Here is a 17,566-nt window from a genome sequence, read left to right on the forward strand (position 1 = left end):
TTAGGCAACAGTGCTTTTCTGCAGGTCACAGAGCTTGTCCAGCATGATCAAAGAGTTTTGCTGACCTTGACAGTCAGCGATTTTAAGAGATTTGGAAAGCAGTGTCATGGATCATTTCCTAATCTGTTTATTTATTTATACTAATTAACTCTGAGGACTGAAAGAAAGCATCCCTGCAATGAGAATATATTTTGAGTATATATGATGGCTTGTACAGTAATAAACACCATCGTCGACAGTTGGGCTGAATGGCCTGTTTGCTTCAGACTCAGTTTAAATAAACGTGAACCAAAATATAAATACAGTTATAAATGCTTCACATTATGTCTTTACTCACCATTTAACCACATGATGTAATGCTTTTGTCACATGTTTTCATTTGCTGTTACTGTTTAGATTTATAATGGAAAATTCCTCATGCAAATTTGCAATCTGACCATCTGGTTCCTCCACTTCCCTCAATATTATCTAATTCATTTTTTATCTACTTTATCAGTTTAAATTTGTGTTATGAAGTCAGACATGCATAACTGCCTAATTATTCAGTAAATTCTGCAGTTTTGTTTTTTCCCTTTTTTTGTTTTGTTTTTTCCCTTCTTCCATTAACAATACTGTTTTAGCTCGTGAAGGAATTAATTTAACTTTCAATAAATCCAATTGAATTTAGTTTACAATCAGCATATTCCATGAGACTATTTGAACAAATGGCAACTGCGGCCAATCAATTGACCACAATCTTCACTGACACCTTCAACGTCTGAAGAAGGGTCTCGACTCGAATCGTCACCTGTTCCTTCTCTCCAGAGATACTGCCTGTCCTGCTGAGTAACTCCAGCATTTTGTGTCTATCTTCAACTTCTCACTTCAGCAGTCTATTGTCCCTATTTGCTTCAGAGAGACCTCCATTATTCCAGTCAACAAGAAAAGTAAAGTGACCTATCTTAATGGCTACAGCCAATAGTTCTAACAGACCATAATTAAGTGTTTTAAAAGATTGGTAATGACTCGCAACAACACAGTCTTCTGGACAATCAAGACCCTTTGCAATTTAAGTGAGGAAACATATGTCAATGGAGGACGCCATCTCCCTTGTACACATTCAGCTAACAACTGCATAATATGGAATAAGCTCATCTTTAAACTGCTGGATCTTAAACTTGGGGCCTCCATCTGGAACTGGCTTCTGGACTGCCTGATTGGCAGATCTCAGTTGGTTAGAATAGGTTAAAACATTTCCTCTGCCCTGTGTCTTGTCAATGGTGCTCCTCAGGGTTGCATGCTCAGTCCCGACTCCTTGTACACCCATGACTGTGAGGTCACGTACAGTATCAACTCGATCTTTAAATTTGCTGCTGATATCACCATTGTCAGCCAGATTAATAGCAATGATGAGGTGGAGTACTGAAAAGAAATCTAGAACCTTGTGTCCTGGTGTCACCAGTCCTTAATGTCATCATGTTGAAAGAGTTGAATGTCAATCGAAGGAAGTGGCAGCATGAGGGATGGAGTTGGTGAACACAACTGTCTCTATATCAATGAGTTGTAGACTTGGTCAACAGTTTCAGGTTCCTAGGCATCCATATCACCAGCAACCTTGTCTGGTCCCTTCACGCCGATGCAGTAATAACGAGAATGCATTAGCATATTTACTTTCTTTGGTGTCTGAGAGGTTCACGAGAATTCTCTCAAACTTCTGTAGATACACTGTAGAAAGTGATCTGATGGGATGGATTTCAGCCGGGTATGGCAACTGCACTGATCTTGACCGCCTGAACCTGCAGGGAGTGGTGAACACAGCCCAGTCAATCATTGGCTGGTTACTTTTTTTCCTTTCAGTACATCTGCAGTTGTATCAGGAAAGCTGGAAGAATTGTGAAGGATGCCTGTCATCTTGGCTATTCTCTTCCTTCTCATCTACCTCCTCAGAAAATATACATACATGAGTTGAAAGCCCTGATGCCTAGATTTAGGAACATCATCTTCCCGAAAGAACAGGAGTTATCAGACTCCTGAACCCCTCACATCGTTCACACCCTCATCCAGGAAGTACTGCCACGTACTCTTAACACTACCTCGTTTGGTTATTTTGTTATTGCACTTTAGTACTTTTTTCTGCAGTAATTCAGATTGCATTGCATTCTTTGCACCATTCTACTGATTTGCATTTGTCATTGTATTTATTGTTATACCTATCATTACCATGCATCAGTGAGGATAGGTGACAAATCATCCTCTACAATAATTCTAAAAAATGGTGCTCCACAAGGATGCGTTCTCAGCCCCCTTCTTTACTACTTGTACACCTACAACTGTGCAGCCAAGTATATTATCCAATTCAATTTATGAATTTGCAGATAACACCACCATGGTGGGCCAGATGTCAAATAATAACAAGACAGAGCAGAGAAAGGAGATTGAGAACTTGTGACTTGATGGCAAGACTACAACATTTCTCTCAATGTCAACAAGATCAAGGAGATAGTGATCGACTTCAGGAAGCGAAGCGGTACACATACCCCGGCATTGACCGCACACAAGTAGAGATGAAGTAGAGGCTGAAAGCTTCAAATTCCTAGGAGTAAATATCACCAGCAACTTGTCCTGGATCACCCATATTGAAGCAATGGTTAAGAAAGTCATTCCCAGGACTCCTACTTCCCAGGACTCTGACCAACCTTTATAGATGCGCCACAGAAAGCATATTATTGGGTGCATCACAGCATGATTTGGGAACAGCTCCATCTGAGACCGCAAGAAATGGCAGAGAATCGTGGATGCAGCCCAGACCACCACACAAACCACCTCCCTCCCATCCATTGACTCCATTTATACCATGTTGCTCAGCAAGGCCTTCAGCAAAATCAAGGACGAGTCTCACCCCGGCCACTCCCTCTTCTCCCTTTTCCCATCAGGCAAGAGGTACAGAAGTGTGAAAACACATTCTTCCAGATTCAGGGACAGTTTCCCAGCTGTTATCAGGCAACTGATCCATCCTACCAACAAACTAGAGAGCAGTCCTGAGCTACTATCTACTTCATTGGAGACCCTTGGACTATCTTTAATTGGACTTAACTGGACTTTATCTTGCACTGAATGCTATTCCATTTATCATATATCTGATGCCTCATTTGTAATCATGTATTGTCTTTCCGCTGACTGGGTAACACGCAACTAAATCTTTTCACTGCACCTACCGAGGTGACAATAAACATGTGACAATAAACTAAACCACTGTTTACTCTGTGAGCTTCATGCGAACAAGGGATTTTATTACACCATGGTGCATATGACGATAAACAAATTTGAATTTGATTCTCATATAACCCTATTGTACCCAATCTCCATTTAATAAATCACTCAATCCAAATATACAGAACAGCAAAATGAAACAAAAAAAACCCATTAAAATATGCTCTTGTGCCCCTGAGATTGGTCAGGATTTGATTCCTTTAGTGATGAGGAGGTAGATTTGATTTCTTCCATCCCTGCTACCATCTGCTCGTTACTCAATAAATTTCATGTTATTTGTATTTGCCTCATGCAGATTGACCATTTGTACCAACAAAAATCAATGTGCATCAGTTTGAAAGTAAGTGCCTTTGGGTTAGCATTAACCTATATTTAAGTTTCAGCGCCTTACATACTTTTGTGTGGCAGTTAAAATAGATTTGGTGATCTCTGAACAGACACGAAGCAGGTGCACTTCAGTAAGTACATTTAGAAAATTACTATTTTCCTCCGGCTTTCTTCACAACTTAATACTGATAATAGCACCCAATGGATGCTGTTAGCGGTAGGATAACAACTAAATCTGTGCTCTAAAATTTACCAATGAAATAATAATTTTATCCAAACATCATCTTTTCTGTTTGCAGCCATATTCTGTCCATTTGCCTTGTTACTTCCCTTCCAGTATCAAGACCATCTCCTTGATCACCTCGTTGGCCTCCATCATAACCTTTTGCATTTATGCCTCGTACTCTACCACACATCTCTTGTTCTTTTAACTGTAAACATTGATGCTACTGAGATATGAGAGAAAAAGTGACATATGTTTATTCTCAGTACTTGTACAAGAATATCCCATGGCATAGTTTAAGGGAATTCAAATACTGAGGATTTGGTTACATGTAAGGGAATGATGGATAAACACAGGAATGAAAAAGGAACCATAGATTAGACTGAAGATAGACACAAAAAGCTGGAGTAACTCAGTGGGACAGGCAGCATCTCTGAAGAGAAGGAATGGGTGATGCTTCGGGTCGAGACCCTTCTTCAGACTGGTTAGGGATAAGGGAAACGAGAGATATAGACGGTGACTAGACTAACCGGACCCGTTGGGCCCAAACCTCCCCAGCATTGGTGCAGCACCCTCTCCTACCCCACTACCCCACTCCCAGCTCCCATCTCCCCCCTCCCCCCCAGTCTCTGCAGAAGGTGGAAAGGGGTGGAGATGGGAAAATGTGGCTAGTGGTGGGATCCCTTTGGAGGTGGTAGAAATTTGTGTTGCACGCGACGGCTGATGGGGTGGAAGGTAAGGACTAGTCTATTTCTTGCGATGGAGACTGTGAGATCAAGAAAGAGGTGGGAGGTGTCGGAGATGGTCCAAGTAAATGAGTGGAGGATGATAATTGATTGTGAAGTTGATGAAGTCCATGAGGTCTGCATGGGTGCAGGAGGTAGCACCAATGCAGTCATCAATGTAACGAAGATAGAGTTCGGGGATAGGGCCAGTGTATGCCTGGAACAGGGATTGTTCAACGTTTCCTACAAAGAGGCAGGCATAGCTGGGGCCTATGCGGGTCCCATAGCTACACGTTGGACTTGGAGGAAGTGGGAGGAGTCAAAGGAGAAGTTGGTGAGGGTGAGGACCAGCTCCGCTAGGTGGAGTAGAGTGTTAGTAGAGGGAAATTGGATGGTTCTGCGGTCGAGGAAGAAACAGAGGGCTTAAAGGCCTTCCTGGTGGGGGATGGAGGTGTAGAGTGACTGAACGTCCATGGTAAAGATGAGGGAGTGGGGGCTCGGATAGCGGAAGTCATGAAAGTGACGAAGGGCATGTGAGTTATCTTGGACAGAGGCCGGGAGAGATTGGACTGGGGGGGATTGGATAGAGTCGAGGTACATGGAAATCATTTCCATGGGATAGGAGCAGGTAGAAACAATGGGTCTGCCAGAGCTGTTGTGTTTGTGGATTTTGGGGAGAAGGTAAAAAACAGGCTATAAGGGGCTGAGAAACGATAAGGTTGGAGGCTGTGGAAGGCAGACAGCCAGAAGTGATGAAATCAGTAATGGTGTTTCAGATTATGGCCTGGTGCTCATCTGTGGGATCCTCCCCCTCCCCTTAATCGCAACACAGAGTCCCCCTAGTCCTTATCAGCCGTCGCGTACAACGCGTAATCCTCCGAAATTTCCGCCACCTCCAATGGGATCTCGCCACTAGCCACATTTTCCCATCTCCACCCCTTTCCGCCTTCTGCAGAGACTGTTCCCTCCGTAACTCCCTGGTTAACTCGTCCCTTCTAGTCCCTTACCACATGTGAACAAACTAGTCCCTTCCCAGGTACCTGCTTCCCTGCAACTGCAGAAGATGCAACACGTGACGCTACACCTCCTCCCTCGACTCTGTCCAGGGACCCCGACAGTCCTTTCAGGTTAGGCAGAGGTTCACTTGCACTTCCTCCAACCTCATCTACTGTATCTGTTGTTCAAGATGTGGACTCTTGTACATCGGCGTGACCAAACGCAGACTGGGTGATCGTTTCGGTGAACACTTTCGCTCAGCCCGCTTGAACCAACTTCGTCTTCCGGTTGCTAGACACTTTAATTCTCCTTCCCTTTCCCACACAGACCTTTCTGTCCTCGGTCTCCTCCATTGTCAGAGTGAGGCTAAACGCAAATTGGAGGAACAGCATCTCATATTTCGCTTGGGCAGCTTACAGCCCAGTGGTATGAATATTGATTTCTCTAACTTCAGGTAGCCCCGGCATTCCCTCTCTCTCTATCCCTCCCCCACTCAAATCGCACTAGCTTCTCATTTTCACCCTACCAACAGCTTACGATGGCCTGTTTCCTTTGTCATCATTACTTTTTTTGCATATCTTTCATTCATTATTCTTTATCCCTCCACATCACCATCTAGATCTCTCATTTCCCTTATCCCTAACCAGTCTAAAGAAGGGTCTCGACTGGAAATGTCACCCATTCCTTCTCTGCAGAGATGCTGCCTGTCCCGCTGTTATTCCAGCTTTTTGTGTCTATCTTCGGTTTAAAACAGCATCTGTAGTTCCTTCTTACACAATAGATTAGACTGAATGTATCCGATGCCAGAGGCTTGTGATAAGGATAAATGTATGGACCCTGGTGTTTTTTCTTTTCTTCGGTTCACTATAATGCTTTGTATTATCCCAATATCTGGTGATTGCATGCAGTACATTTCATGGTATATACCTTACAGATTTTACACTTCCACTATTGTATCCTCATGTCTTTGGATGTGAAAATTGAAAGGTTTGCAGAACATTAACCCCTCAATTCCACATCTTGACATATTCACATGTGGTAAACATTATTTTGTTATGTACCTGCTTAATGCCCACAAAATCCAAAAGCTCAGAACTATCCATACCATTCTAGGTATTATTTTTCCCAGTTTCGGAAAAAAATCATATCCCATGTTCACAACCAACCACGATTCAGATATTTAAGTAGCAGCCAGCAGACGTAAATAAAGGCAATCTAAATTTGGTAGGTGGGAGCCAGGCAATTAGCTTGATGAAAGCAGCCTCCGTAACACAGGAAGTAGGCTTTATGGGAAGATGCTGCCTAAGTGATTTTCCTGGTTTCTGGAGAAGGATGGGGAAGGAGCTGCATCTTACCAGTGGTCCAACTGTGGATTGGAAAATATAAAAATGTGATGCAGTGCAACTTTGCAGGGAGCAAACCAACAGTTCTTAATCAATCAATTAATCAATTAATGAATTAATGAATTACCCAGTTACATGTAACTACTCTTCAGTGGCCCCATTACTTGTGCATCAAAGTTTTGAATAAGTCTGCCCTGGCGTGTCTAAAAGGACTTTGTGGGTTGGAGGGGCATGGTGAAGACAATGATTGCTAAGTAATAAAGTATCCGTCTTGCATTAATGCAGGGTAGCAGACAATGCACAATCAATCAATAGCATCTGAATAGACATAGTCTAGCTTGGAAACACCCAGCTTACCAACACACTAATTCACTCATAACCTGTCACCACTGCATCGTAGCCACTTAACAGACTCTATTCCTCAGGCTTCCCTGTCACAGTGGAGCAGTAGATTCGTGAACCAGAGTATTGCACAAGGTGTATGTTTAGTATTGGGTTACATTAACCTGTTATCCCTGTTGTATCCATTGCACAGGGCTCTGTGTTAATTGGTATTCCCTTCAAGGGTCAGAAATATTTCCATCAACATACTTGTGTTTTTTTGTATCTTTCAGTTAATGTTGTTGCCTTCACTTGACACTCAATAAAGTGTTGTCTGAGAGCAGACATTCTATTAGTTAAGACAGTGACCAGATTCATAATGGAAGTAGTCAGTGTCAACCTGTCTAGCTATATTTGTGATGCCCTGGCAGTTATTTCATTGTGTCCATGAATCAAAGAATTTGTGCAAAGTTGCTGAATGAATAGTACCGCACAGAGCAGGAGACTAGAGGGCTGATCTGAGGAGAGAATTCCTGAATTGCTTTCTGTGCACTTTACTGACCAGACTCAGAGCGCCTTGTGGCAGGGTCTCAATCCGAAATGTCAACTTTAACTTTTTGCCTCTACATATGCTGCTTAACCGCTGAGTTCTTCTGGACTTCCGTTTTTGTTCTAGATTTCAACATTTGCAGTCTCTTTTGTCTTCAGATTAACATGGTTGAGGGAAAAATGCTCATCTGGTGTCTTGGCTGTTGAGAATAAAACTTTTACAGCTGTCTATTTTTCATCCTTTTCCAGGTTGTTTTCCATGTCCAGGGCCAAACCCTAATCCCATAGCACTGGGAAGCCGTTGGCTTGCCTATGCTGAGAACAAGGTAAGGTGGACTTCTGTGTTTTATTAATATTATTTTGCAGATGTTGGAACATTTACAAGGCCAGCATTCATTGCCTCTTCCTAAAATACAGGAAACCTAATAAATTGGGCTTGCAAAAAAAAACGTGGCTTGAGTGCAGAGCCAGATTAGAAGCCCATAATTGTCACTTGCAAGCCCTTAATATTATATCTACGCGAATAGATAAGAGGGAAACCAGTGGAGATGGTTATTTGGGGGCTTTGAGAAGACAAATATATAAGGGTACATGGGATTGGGTATAATATTTTGAGCTGGTTTGAGGATTGATTAATGGATAGAAAATAAAATGGAAATACATGAGTCAATTTCAGTCGGATGCTGTGAGATGCCATGCTGGGGTGCTGTTTACAGTGTATATTGGAGATTTGTGAGGACCATATATAATAGATTCAATTTTTCAGAAGATATAAAGTTGGATGACAATGTGGGTTTTGAGGAGAATGTAGAGAGGCTTTGGGGATGGGGATAGAGGCAGGTTGTGAAAGGGTGAGGATGTGGCAGATTAAATATACGAGGGAAATGTGAGGGTGTCCGCTAATGGTTAAAAAACTTTGAACGGTGGAATTTCTTTTAAATATTGATAGATTGTAAGGTGTTGGTGTTCATGAGACCTGGCCTAGATAGAGTGGATGTGGAGATGATGTATCCACTAGTGGGAGAGTCCAGGACCAGAGGGCACAGCCTCAGAATAAAAGGACATTCCTTTAGAATGGAGATGAGGAGGAATTTGTTTATCAAGACGGTGGTTATCCTGTAGAATTCATTAATACAGATGATGGTGGAGGCCAAGTCATTGGGCAAGGGAATGGGGTTGAGTGGGAAAATTAGATCAGCCACGATCGAATGGCAGAGCAGACTCAAAGGGCCGACTGCTGCTCCTTTGTCTTATGGTACACAAAGAAAGTTAACATGGAAGTCCAGGAAGCATTTAGAGAGATAATAGGTAGGTTGGACTTTATTGCAAGAAGCTTTGAGTACAAGAATAGCGACACCTTAGTGCAATAGTATAAAGCCCCGGTGTGACCTTGTGGAATATTGTGTATTTCTGGTCTCCCTTTCTGAGGAAGGCTATGCATGCAACCAAATTCTTACAAGGTTAGTCAGTGTCTGAGCAAGAATGATGTTTCACCTCACTCCCCACAGTGTAAAGCATGGTGCATGGGAGCACCTCAATCTCAAAGTTCTCCCACAATATTTTGCACTATCTGACTCAAAATCTTGTTTTAGGAGCACCTTTATCATGTAGATCTCAATCGTTCAATAAAGCAACTTTCCATCAACTTCTCAAAGGTAGCTTTGGGATGGACAAAAAATGCTGGTCTTGGCACATCCTATATCTTACTACAAATAACCCAGGGAAAGAAGTGTAGTAATGAGGATGTTTTAATTGATGATTTCCGTGTTTGTATATGTGTATGATGTACATTTTGCTGTTGGCAATTATTCTGCAAGACATGAATTAGCTGGTGGCTCAGCCGCTTTGAGCCTGAATTGGGAAACTAGAATGCTGGCTCAAAATTGAGCTGCAGGCCTCTAGAAATAATTGGGCCACTGTAAGTTGCTGTGCCAAAATGTACAATTAAATAAATAACTATTGAACAGCTTAACTCCTCGGCAGTGGCCCGAAGGCAAGTCTTCTAAGTGAGAGTGCAGAGTGGCAAAGGAGTTGGGATGGAAATTACTAGGATACTGTGGAGTTCACTTATGTTAGTATTTTTTATCCCAAGCCAGCTTCAGAGTAAGAGTAGAAACAGTCAGGCTTCTACTCCTTCACAATATCAAGTTTCATGTTAAGTCCTAAATTACTTGTTAACCTGTCACTTACAAACTTAGAGGAGGGATAATTGGACTTTATTCAGTTCCCAATTTAAATTAAAAAGTTCTGCCATTATTTTTAGATATATTTCCCAGTAAATTCTGTGACCACCTTTATAATGGAAACTGCTACATAAGCCGTCATGCTCCAGTTACACTCTGCTGGCAGTGGTTGCACAGCAGACATCTACTCCAGAGTGCATATAATTACAGCATCATAAGTAACTTACATGGCCTGTTCCATTACAAATTTATACTAGGGCAATTATGGGGAGGGGGGGGGGAAGAATATTGATGGCAATTATGCAGACGTACCATTCTTAACATTAATTGTTGCTCAAATATATCTGATTTGATTTCCCATATATTGGAATGTATTTTTTTTGCATTTAATCAAGATATATAATGGCGAATAATAAGATAAATGGTGAAACTGTAATTTACTGGCCACAAAAATGTACGTTGCTTTCTTAGAAGGGAAAAGAAAATTGTCTCAAGCCTCTGAAAGGAAATAGGAATTACTAATTGCTTCTGGAATTCTACTACTTTAGCTAATGTTACTGTCTGTCCTTTTGCCCCTACTCAGCTCATTCACTGTCATCGATCCCGTGGAGGGGCCTGTGGAGATAACATCCAGTCTTATACTGCCACAGTCATCAGTGCTGCCAAAGTGAGTTGAGCACTTAATGAAGGGACAGTGAGTTAAACATTTAAGCTGCTTATAGGCGTCTAAAACAATTTCGAACCAGAGTATGACATCAAGGAACACAAAGCAGCAAAACACTGTGAACTATGAAATCTGAAGCCAAGCCCGGTTTGGCAACGAAAGGAGCCATTATTCTGCCTAAATTTCTTCCTTTGTAAATCAGTCAGTTCTGTTGAATATGCATTTCAATTGATTTCTGTAATTTGTTTATAATGTGTATTGCAAATTGGTCAAAAAGATATGCAATGTAAGTGTGTGATGGATGGGATGTAGTAGCAGAGGGCGACTTGGAAAGGAAATTGGGAGTGATGATAGACCACCACTTTCAATGTCTGGACAATGTGGTCAAGCAATTAAAAAGTCAATAGAATGCTGGAATATGTATTTAGAACAAGTCTCTGGAGGTAATATTGGGACTTCATGGCATGGTCAAAGCAACTTGATAATGCAGAGAAGAACACAGCAATTCTGATGAAAAATGCTGCATCTGTGAGGAAATTTTTGAATTTTAACCATACTGTATGAAGAGAATAATATTTAATGGGTATAGAGTAGATGTGTGTCCCCATTTAGTGTAATGAAGAAAATGAAGAAATGATTAATGCCACTGCACAATGCTGGCTGGTAATGTCCATGGCCTCTAAATTGATGACTGGAGAGGAGACATGTAAATAAACCACAGCTTCCATTATTACTGCATCTTTTAATGTAAACATAGCACAAAAAGTAAGGAAATTTGTGTTTGGTAGATTATTTCTTTGTTGTAACAATGCTTCTTGGCAATAAATCTTATACCGTTGGAAAGCCTGTTTATTTCCCTTTTAAATGGTGCCACATTTGTAAGGAACATGCATTTGTGGGATGAGCAGCAGAGCTGAGTATGTGGGTTGCGCCCATGAAAAATCTGCCAAATCTTCTCTGCCAATGCCAAACAGCTTATTCTGCCATTGACTCTTGTTCGGTGTTGTTTGGTGGATTGGATGATTGAAGTCTGAAGAAACAAGACATATTGGCAATTTAACAATTTATTCATTTAATAAACAGGAGCCTCAGTAGCGTGTGGAAGAACCATACACAGCCACAACAGCCTGGCACCTCCTCCTCATGCTGGTCACCAGCCTGGTCACACACTGTTGTGGGATGGCATCCCATTCTTCAACCAGCATTTGTCGCAAGTCAGCTAACGTGATTGTGTTGGTCACTCTGGCACGAACAGCACGCCCAAGCTGATCCCACAAGTGTTCAATGGGGTTGAGGTCAGGACTGCTGGCAGGCCATTACATCCTCTCCACTCCCAAATTCTGGAGGTAGTCTCTGAGAAATCCTGCTCTGTGGGGACGAGCATTGTCATCTTGGAGGATAGAGTTCGGTCCCAGACTGTGGAGATATGGGATTGCCACTGGTTGCAGAATCTCATCTCGATATCTCTCTACATTGAGATTACCTCCAATGATGACAAGCCTCGTTTTTCCAGTGAGGGAGATGCCGTCCCACACCATCACACTGCCTCCACCAAAAGATGTTACTCTATCGGTGCAGCAATCAGCATAGCGTTCTCCACGTCTTCTCCACACTTTGACCCTATGATCCAACTGCCGTAGGCAGAATCTGGACTCATCGCTGAACATGACGTTCCTCCACATGTTCAGGTTCCAGTGCACGTGTTGCCGACACCAGCGCAAACGGGCCAGATGGTGAAGGGCAGTCATGGCAGGCCTCCTGGCAGCACTATGAGACCGGAGATCGGCTGCGTGCAGTCTGTTCCGAATTGTCTGGGCAGAGAGCCGTCGGCCATATCGTCCTGCAAACCTTGACTGCAAATCTGTAGAAGACAGCCTACGGTTCCTAAGTGCTGACAGGGTGAGGAAACGGTCTTCTTCGGGTGTCGTCTTCTTGGGACGCCCACTTTGCGGCCTGTCTCTGACATCCCCCGTTATATGGAACTTGGCCTTCACTTTGGAGATGGTACTAGGGCTCACTCCAAATAATGCCGCAACTTGGTTTTGCGGAACACCAGCTTGAAGTTGCCCTATCGCACGGGCCCTATCCAGATCAGTCAAAAGTGGCATGCCAATTTTTGGACCAGACACCTACTGACCACTGTAGCAGGGCCCATGCTCACAGATGCTGCCAATCAGGTGCCAATCAGGCACCTGATTGTCAGCACCTGGGGGTACCAGAAGCTCAAAACAAGAGTCAATAGCAACAGCAGAATAAGCTGTTTGGCATTGGCAGAGATTTGGCAAATTTTTCATGGGCGCAACCCATATACTCAGCTCTGCTGCTCATCCCACAAATGCATGTTCCTTACAAATGTGGCACCATTTAAAAGGGAAATAAACAGGCTTTCCAACGGTATAAGATTTATTGCCAAGAAGCATTGTTACAACAAAGAAATAATCTACCAAACACAAATTTCCTTACTTTTTGTGCTATGTTTAGTTAAGAGGTTTAGTGTCAACTCCAGAACTTGAAGAATGTAATTATGCAGGTAGAGAGAAATGTATCTTTCAAAACACATTAACTTTAAAGATGATGTAGCACGGAAACAGACCCTTTGGCCCATCGAGTCTGCCCTGACCAGCGATTACCCCATACACCAGCACTATCCTACACACAAGGGACAATATACAATGTTTTACCGAAGCTAATGTGGGAGGAAATCTGAGCACCCAGAGAAAACTCATGCGGTCACAGGAAGAACATACATACTCTGTACAGACAGCACCCATAGTCAGGATTGAACCCGGGTCTCTGGCGCTGTAAGGCACCAACTCTAACATTACACCACTGTGTCGTCTCTAACTGCAAGTAAAATTAGCTACGTATGGTGAAAGAGGTGAACATTTGAGGTTTGATGTATAATGGGAGGAAAGAAATGGTGAAACAAAAGGATGAGCCTTGAGCTAATGTTCATTTCTTGATCTCATTGTATTTCCCTCTCCAATCTTCTGATTTTTCCTACTGCTGATTAATGACATAAATCTGTATCTTATACAGACATTAAATGAGCATTCTTCCTGGCTAATCCTAGAAAATGAGTTGAAAGTAGGGATAAATCAGGGAGGACATCACAGCCATATTCAAAAGCAGCTCATTTGATGCATGCATGGAGATCTTAGGGAATCGTCCTCGGGAACTAGAATCTCAGCCTCATTTATCTTCCTCATTGCCTTTTAAGTCAGTCTCTGGATGAATACTTTTACTTTGAAGCCTTCATATGTAATTTTCATGATGAACATTAAAATGGAACTGAGATTCGAATTCCTTGCATTTTGAGGTTGAGCACAGGGGCGCCACAGTAGCGCAGCGGTAGAGTTGCTGCCTTACATGCCAGAGACCCTGATTATGGGTGCTGTCTCTATGGAGTTTTTCCTACTTAAGAGGTATTTAAAATCAAAGGGCATTGCTTTAAGGCAAGAGGTTTAGAGGGGACCTGAGGAAGAATTCTTTTTTCATTCATATTGGGTAGTTGGAACCTGGAATGCATTGCCAAAGCTGGTGATAAAAGCCGGGACTTTCACATTGATCTGCATGAGCACTTGAATAGCCAAGGCATCGAAAGCTACAGACCAAGTGATGGAAAGTAGATTGGTGTAGATGGTACTCGGTGGTGGACCTGTTTCTGTTCTGTATGATTCAATAATGGTTGGGGCGTTATTTGGTTGTGCGAAACACCTTCCAATGATATTAAAGAGTGAGTATACTTTCTCAATATCAGAGAACAATCAGCCACTGGAGGGAATTTCTGTGAAAGTAGATTCCATTTTTACCTCTGTGTTCACAGGTTTTCAGTGTGAGTTATTGAATAAATGAACAAGAGCAGGAAACCTGCCTGCTTTTTTATTTCCTCAGTAGATGCCAATTGTAACACCTCAACATCTGCCTCAGATAGATAATGAAGCTGTAAAACATCAGAATTAAAATCTTGGAAACTATATTGGGAGTTGCATGCTCCAGAGGAGATATTTAAGCTGTAAGCGTAATCAGTGACGATAGTTCCACATAATTAAGTTTGGAGTTTTTTTCCCAGTTCTTTGTTAAATATTCCACCAGCCCAGAAATAATATTTACTCATTCACTGCTTTCACCAGTGATATACAATGTTTGTTCTCACTGCATTAATCCAATTAAACATATTTATTTGTCAAATTAAGTGTCATCCTAAATGCTGTGCAAAATATATTTTCTCTATTGTAAAATCCAGTGTATTAATCGCAGTATTGTACAAGTTAGACTTCCATAACATTAACTATTTAAAAAAATGCTCCAGTTGTTTTATGCACCAGTACACATTGCATATTTAGCATAATCTTTTTCTGACTATTAATGAAAAACTAAATTTTGGTTTAAAATAAAGAAAAAGTAAAATATTAATTTGTTATAGCTGAAGGCTGCAAACTACCTTGTCCTGTCCTGTGTTCAGTTGAAAGTGAAAGCTGTGTTGGGTTTACTTCATTGTTTTAAAGGTCAAATATTTGCTATGTACTAAAGAGGAACCTGGGATAGGTTGGTAAAATTGGAGGAATTACCTTGACGTTTGGTTAGCGAGTCTGCCTTCAATCCACATAATATTGCTTAAGTATGTGCATTCACGAACAAATCACCCACATCTAGTGGATGGTCTGTTCTCTTCCAATTATTATGACCTGGAGGAAAATGATGTGTTCATCAAGTTCCTAAAGCTATTGATACACTTTCTCCAATTTATTTTTTCAGTGCTAATCAACTGTCAATTACCTTGAGGCTGGCTTTTTTATGTTGTCAAAAAAGAAACATGGTTTTTGTCTTTAAGGAAGCTAATTGACATCGATTATGGTTGTGCTAATATAGTTGGCGCGCATTTGCCAGAAAACAATGAATCCAAGCCTGAGTAATTATTCACACCTGAACAGTGAAACATGCAATTATTGTGACCTTCTGACTTTTGCTTGGTCCAAAATTTCATAAAACACTTTAGTCTTATCACTATCTAATTAGAGTCTTGGCTGCTTCCATCTGCTTTAGGTTGATTTAACCCTGGGGTAGTTAATTGCTTTAGTGAAGCCTGTTTCTGTATTCCCTTGTTACTTGATAGCTTCTAAATGAGTCTTAACAGCTTACGTGAGAGCAACACCATTAACGTTAATGGAGGGAGCAGCTGATGCGGCATTTAAAAGGTTAATCAGGCTTCCTGATCATGTACTGTCGTCAATACTGTGTGGCGCCTGTTGGTGTTGGTCCGTGGAAGCCATTTCACAACAACCCACTAACAGAACATGTGCACATTGTCAAATCATTAATAATTGAAACAAACACTTGGCTACTAATTGATCAGCTATAATGTGTTTTCTAATCACTGCAGTTAGACTTTTTAGCACTGATCAAAACAGTTTCCCATTGATCCATATTTGTTCTGGATGGAGACTGTTGTGTTTTCAATGTCTGAAGTGGGAGTGTTGATGCTGGGCTTTGATTGTTTTCTTTGAATTTAATACAGACACTCAAGACTGGTCTCACCATGTTTGGGGAAGCAGTTGGTCGGCTGGCTGGCAGCTTACCCTCGGGGGCAATTGAGGATGAAGTTTCCACACACAGCAGCTCTCGACGTAGCCCGTACATCCCCGGAGTTGTCACGATCATCGACACAGAGACAGTTGGGGAAGGACAGGTATTGTGAAACCCACAAGCTAATAATTTGTAGAATTCTTGAGCTGCATTAATATTCTTGTAATGTATAAACCCATATCCAGTCAAAAGAAATAGGAATTATGAGCAGACCATTTAGTCCTTCTAACTCAATTTTGAATGCTGCTAATGGATAGAAAATCAGAAAGATCCACCACCATCCTTTTGAAATTTCTCCTCGCCTCAGTCTGGAGAAGTACACCCCATATTTCAAGACCATAACCCCTTTTGGACTTTCCAGCCTGGGAAAACATCATCTTTCTGGCAACCTGTTTTGAGTTTGAGGTAAACAAATCTCCCGGGCCTGATCAGATATATTCAAGGACACTGTGAGAAGCTGGAGAAGAAATTGCAGGTGCCCTGGCTGAGATATACTAGTCATAATTAAATGTTGGTGAGGTGCAGGAACACTGGAGGGTGGAAAATGCTGTGCCTCTATTTAAGAAGGACTGCAAGTAAAAGTCTGAGAACTATAGGCCAGTGAGTCTAACATCTGTGGTTGGAAAGTTGCTAGACAATATTCTGACGGAAAAGTTGTATATGCATTTCGATAGACAAGGGCTAATTACGGATAGTTAACATGGTTTTGTACGTAGGAGATCGTGTCTCATGAATCTTTGTTTTTTGAAGATGTAACCAAAAAGATTGATGAAGGCAGACCTATAGACGTCGTCTACAGGGATTTTAATATGGCATTTGACAAGGTTCCGTGTGGTAGGTTAGTTTGGAAGGTTAGATCAAATGGGATCCAGGGAAAGCTAACTGATTGGATAGAACATTGGCTTCATGGAAGGAACCAGAGGGTGATGGTGGAGGGTTGGTGGACTGGAGGCCTGTGTCTAGTGGTGTGTCTCAAGGATCAGTGCTGTTTGTGGTTTATATCGATGATTTGGAAGAGAACATACAAGGCATGATTAGAAAGTTTGCAGATGATACAAAAGTGTCAAAGGTTATCAAACGTTACAACAGGATCTTGATGAGATGGGCAAGTGGGCAGAGTAATGGTTAATGGAGTTTAATGCAGATATAGGAGGGGATGTTGCATTTTGAGAAGTCTAACCAGCGCAGAACCTGCTCAGTAAATGGCAGGGGCCTGGGGAGTGTTGTAGAGCAGAGGGATCTGGTGTTGGGAGTGCTGGTGCAACGTTCCTTAAAAATGGCGTCACAGGTGGAAAAGGTGGTCAAGAAGGCTTTCTGACAGATTGGCCTTCGTCACTCAGAGAACTGAGTATAGAAGTTGGGATGTTGTGTTACAGTTGTACAAGACATTGGTGAGGCCA

At 41.9% G+C, this 17,566-nt stretch overlaps 1 protein-coding gene across 6 annotated transcripts in view; it reads left to right on the plus strand.

The window, feature by feature from the left end:
- Positions 1–17,566, plus strand: part of bcas3 (BCAS3 microtubule associated cell migration factor) — a 681,054-nt gene that overhangs the window by 131,048 nt on the left and 532,440 nt on the right. For all 6 annotated transcript variants that reach the window (XM_078422068.1, XM_078422067.1, XM_078422074.1 and 3 more), the window contains exons 10-12: positions 7,983–8,059; positions 10,500–10,583; positions 16,099–16,269. In XM_078422068.1, coding sequence (XP_078278194.1) covers positions 7,983–8,059; positions 10,500–10,583; positions 16,099–16,269 — 332 coding nt within the window. The remainder of the gene's footprint in view (positions 1–7,982; positions 8,060–10,499; positions 10,584–16,098; positions 16,270–17,566) is intronic.

The sequence above is a fragment of the Rhinoraja longicauda genome, chromosome 26 (assembly GCF_053455715.1).
Source record: "Rhinoraja longicauda isolate Sanriku21f chromosome 26, sRhiLon1.1, whole genome shotgun sequence".
NCBI classification, from domain to species: domain Eukaryota; kingdom Metazoa; phylum Chordata; class Chondrichthyes; order Rajiformes; family Arhynchobatidae; genus Rhinoraja; species Rhinoraja longicauda.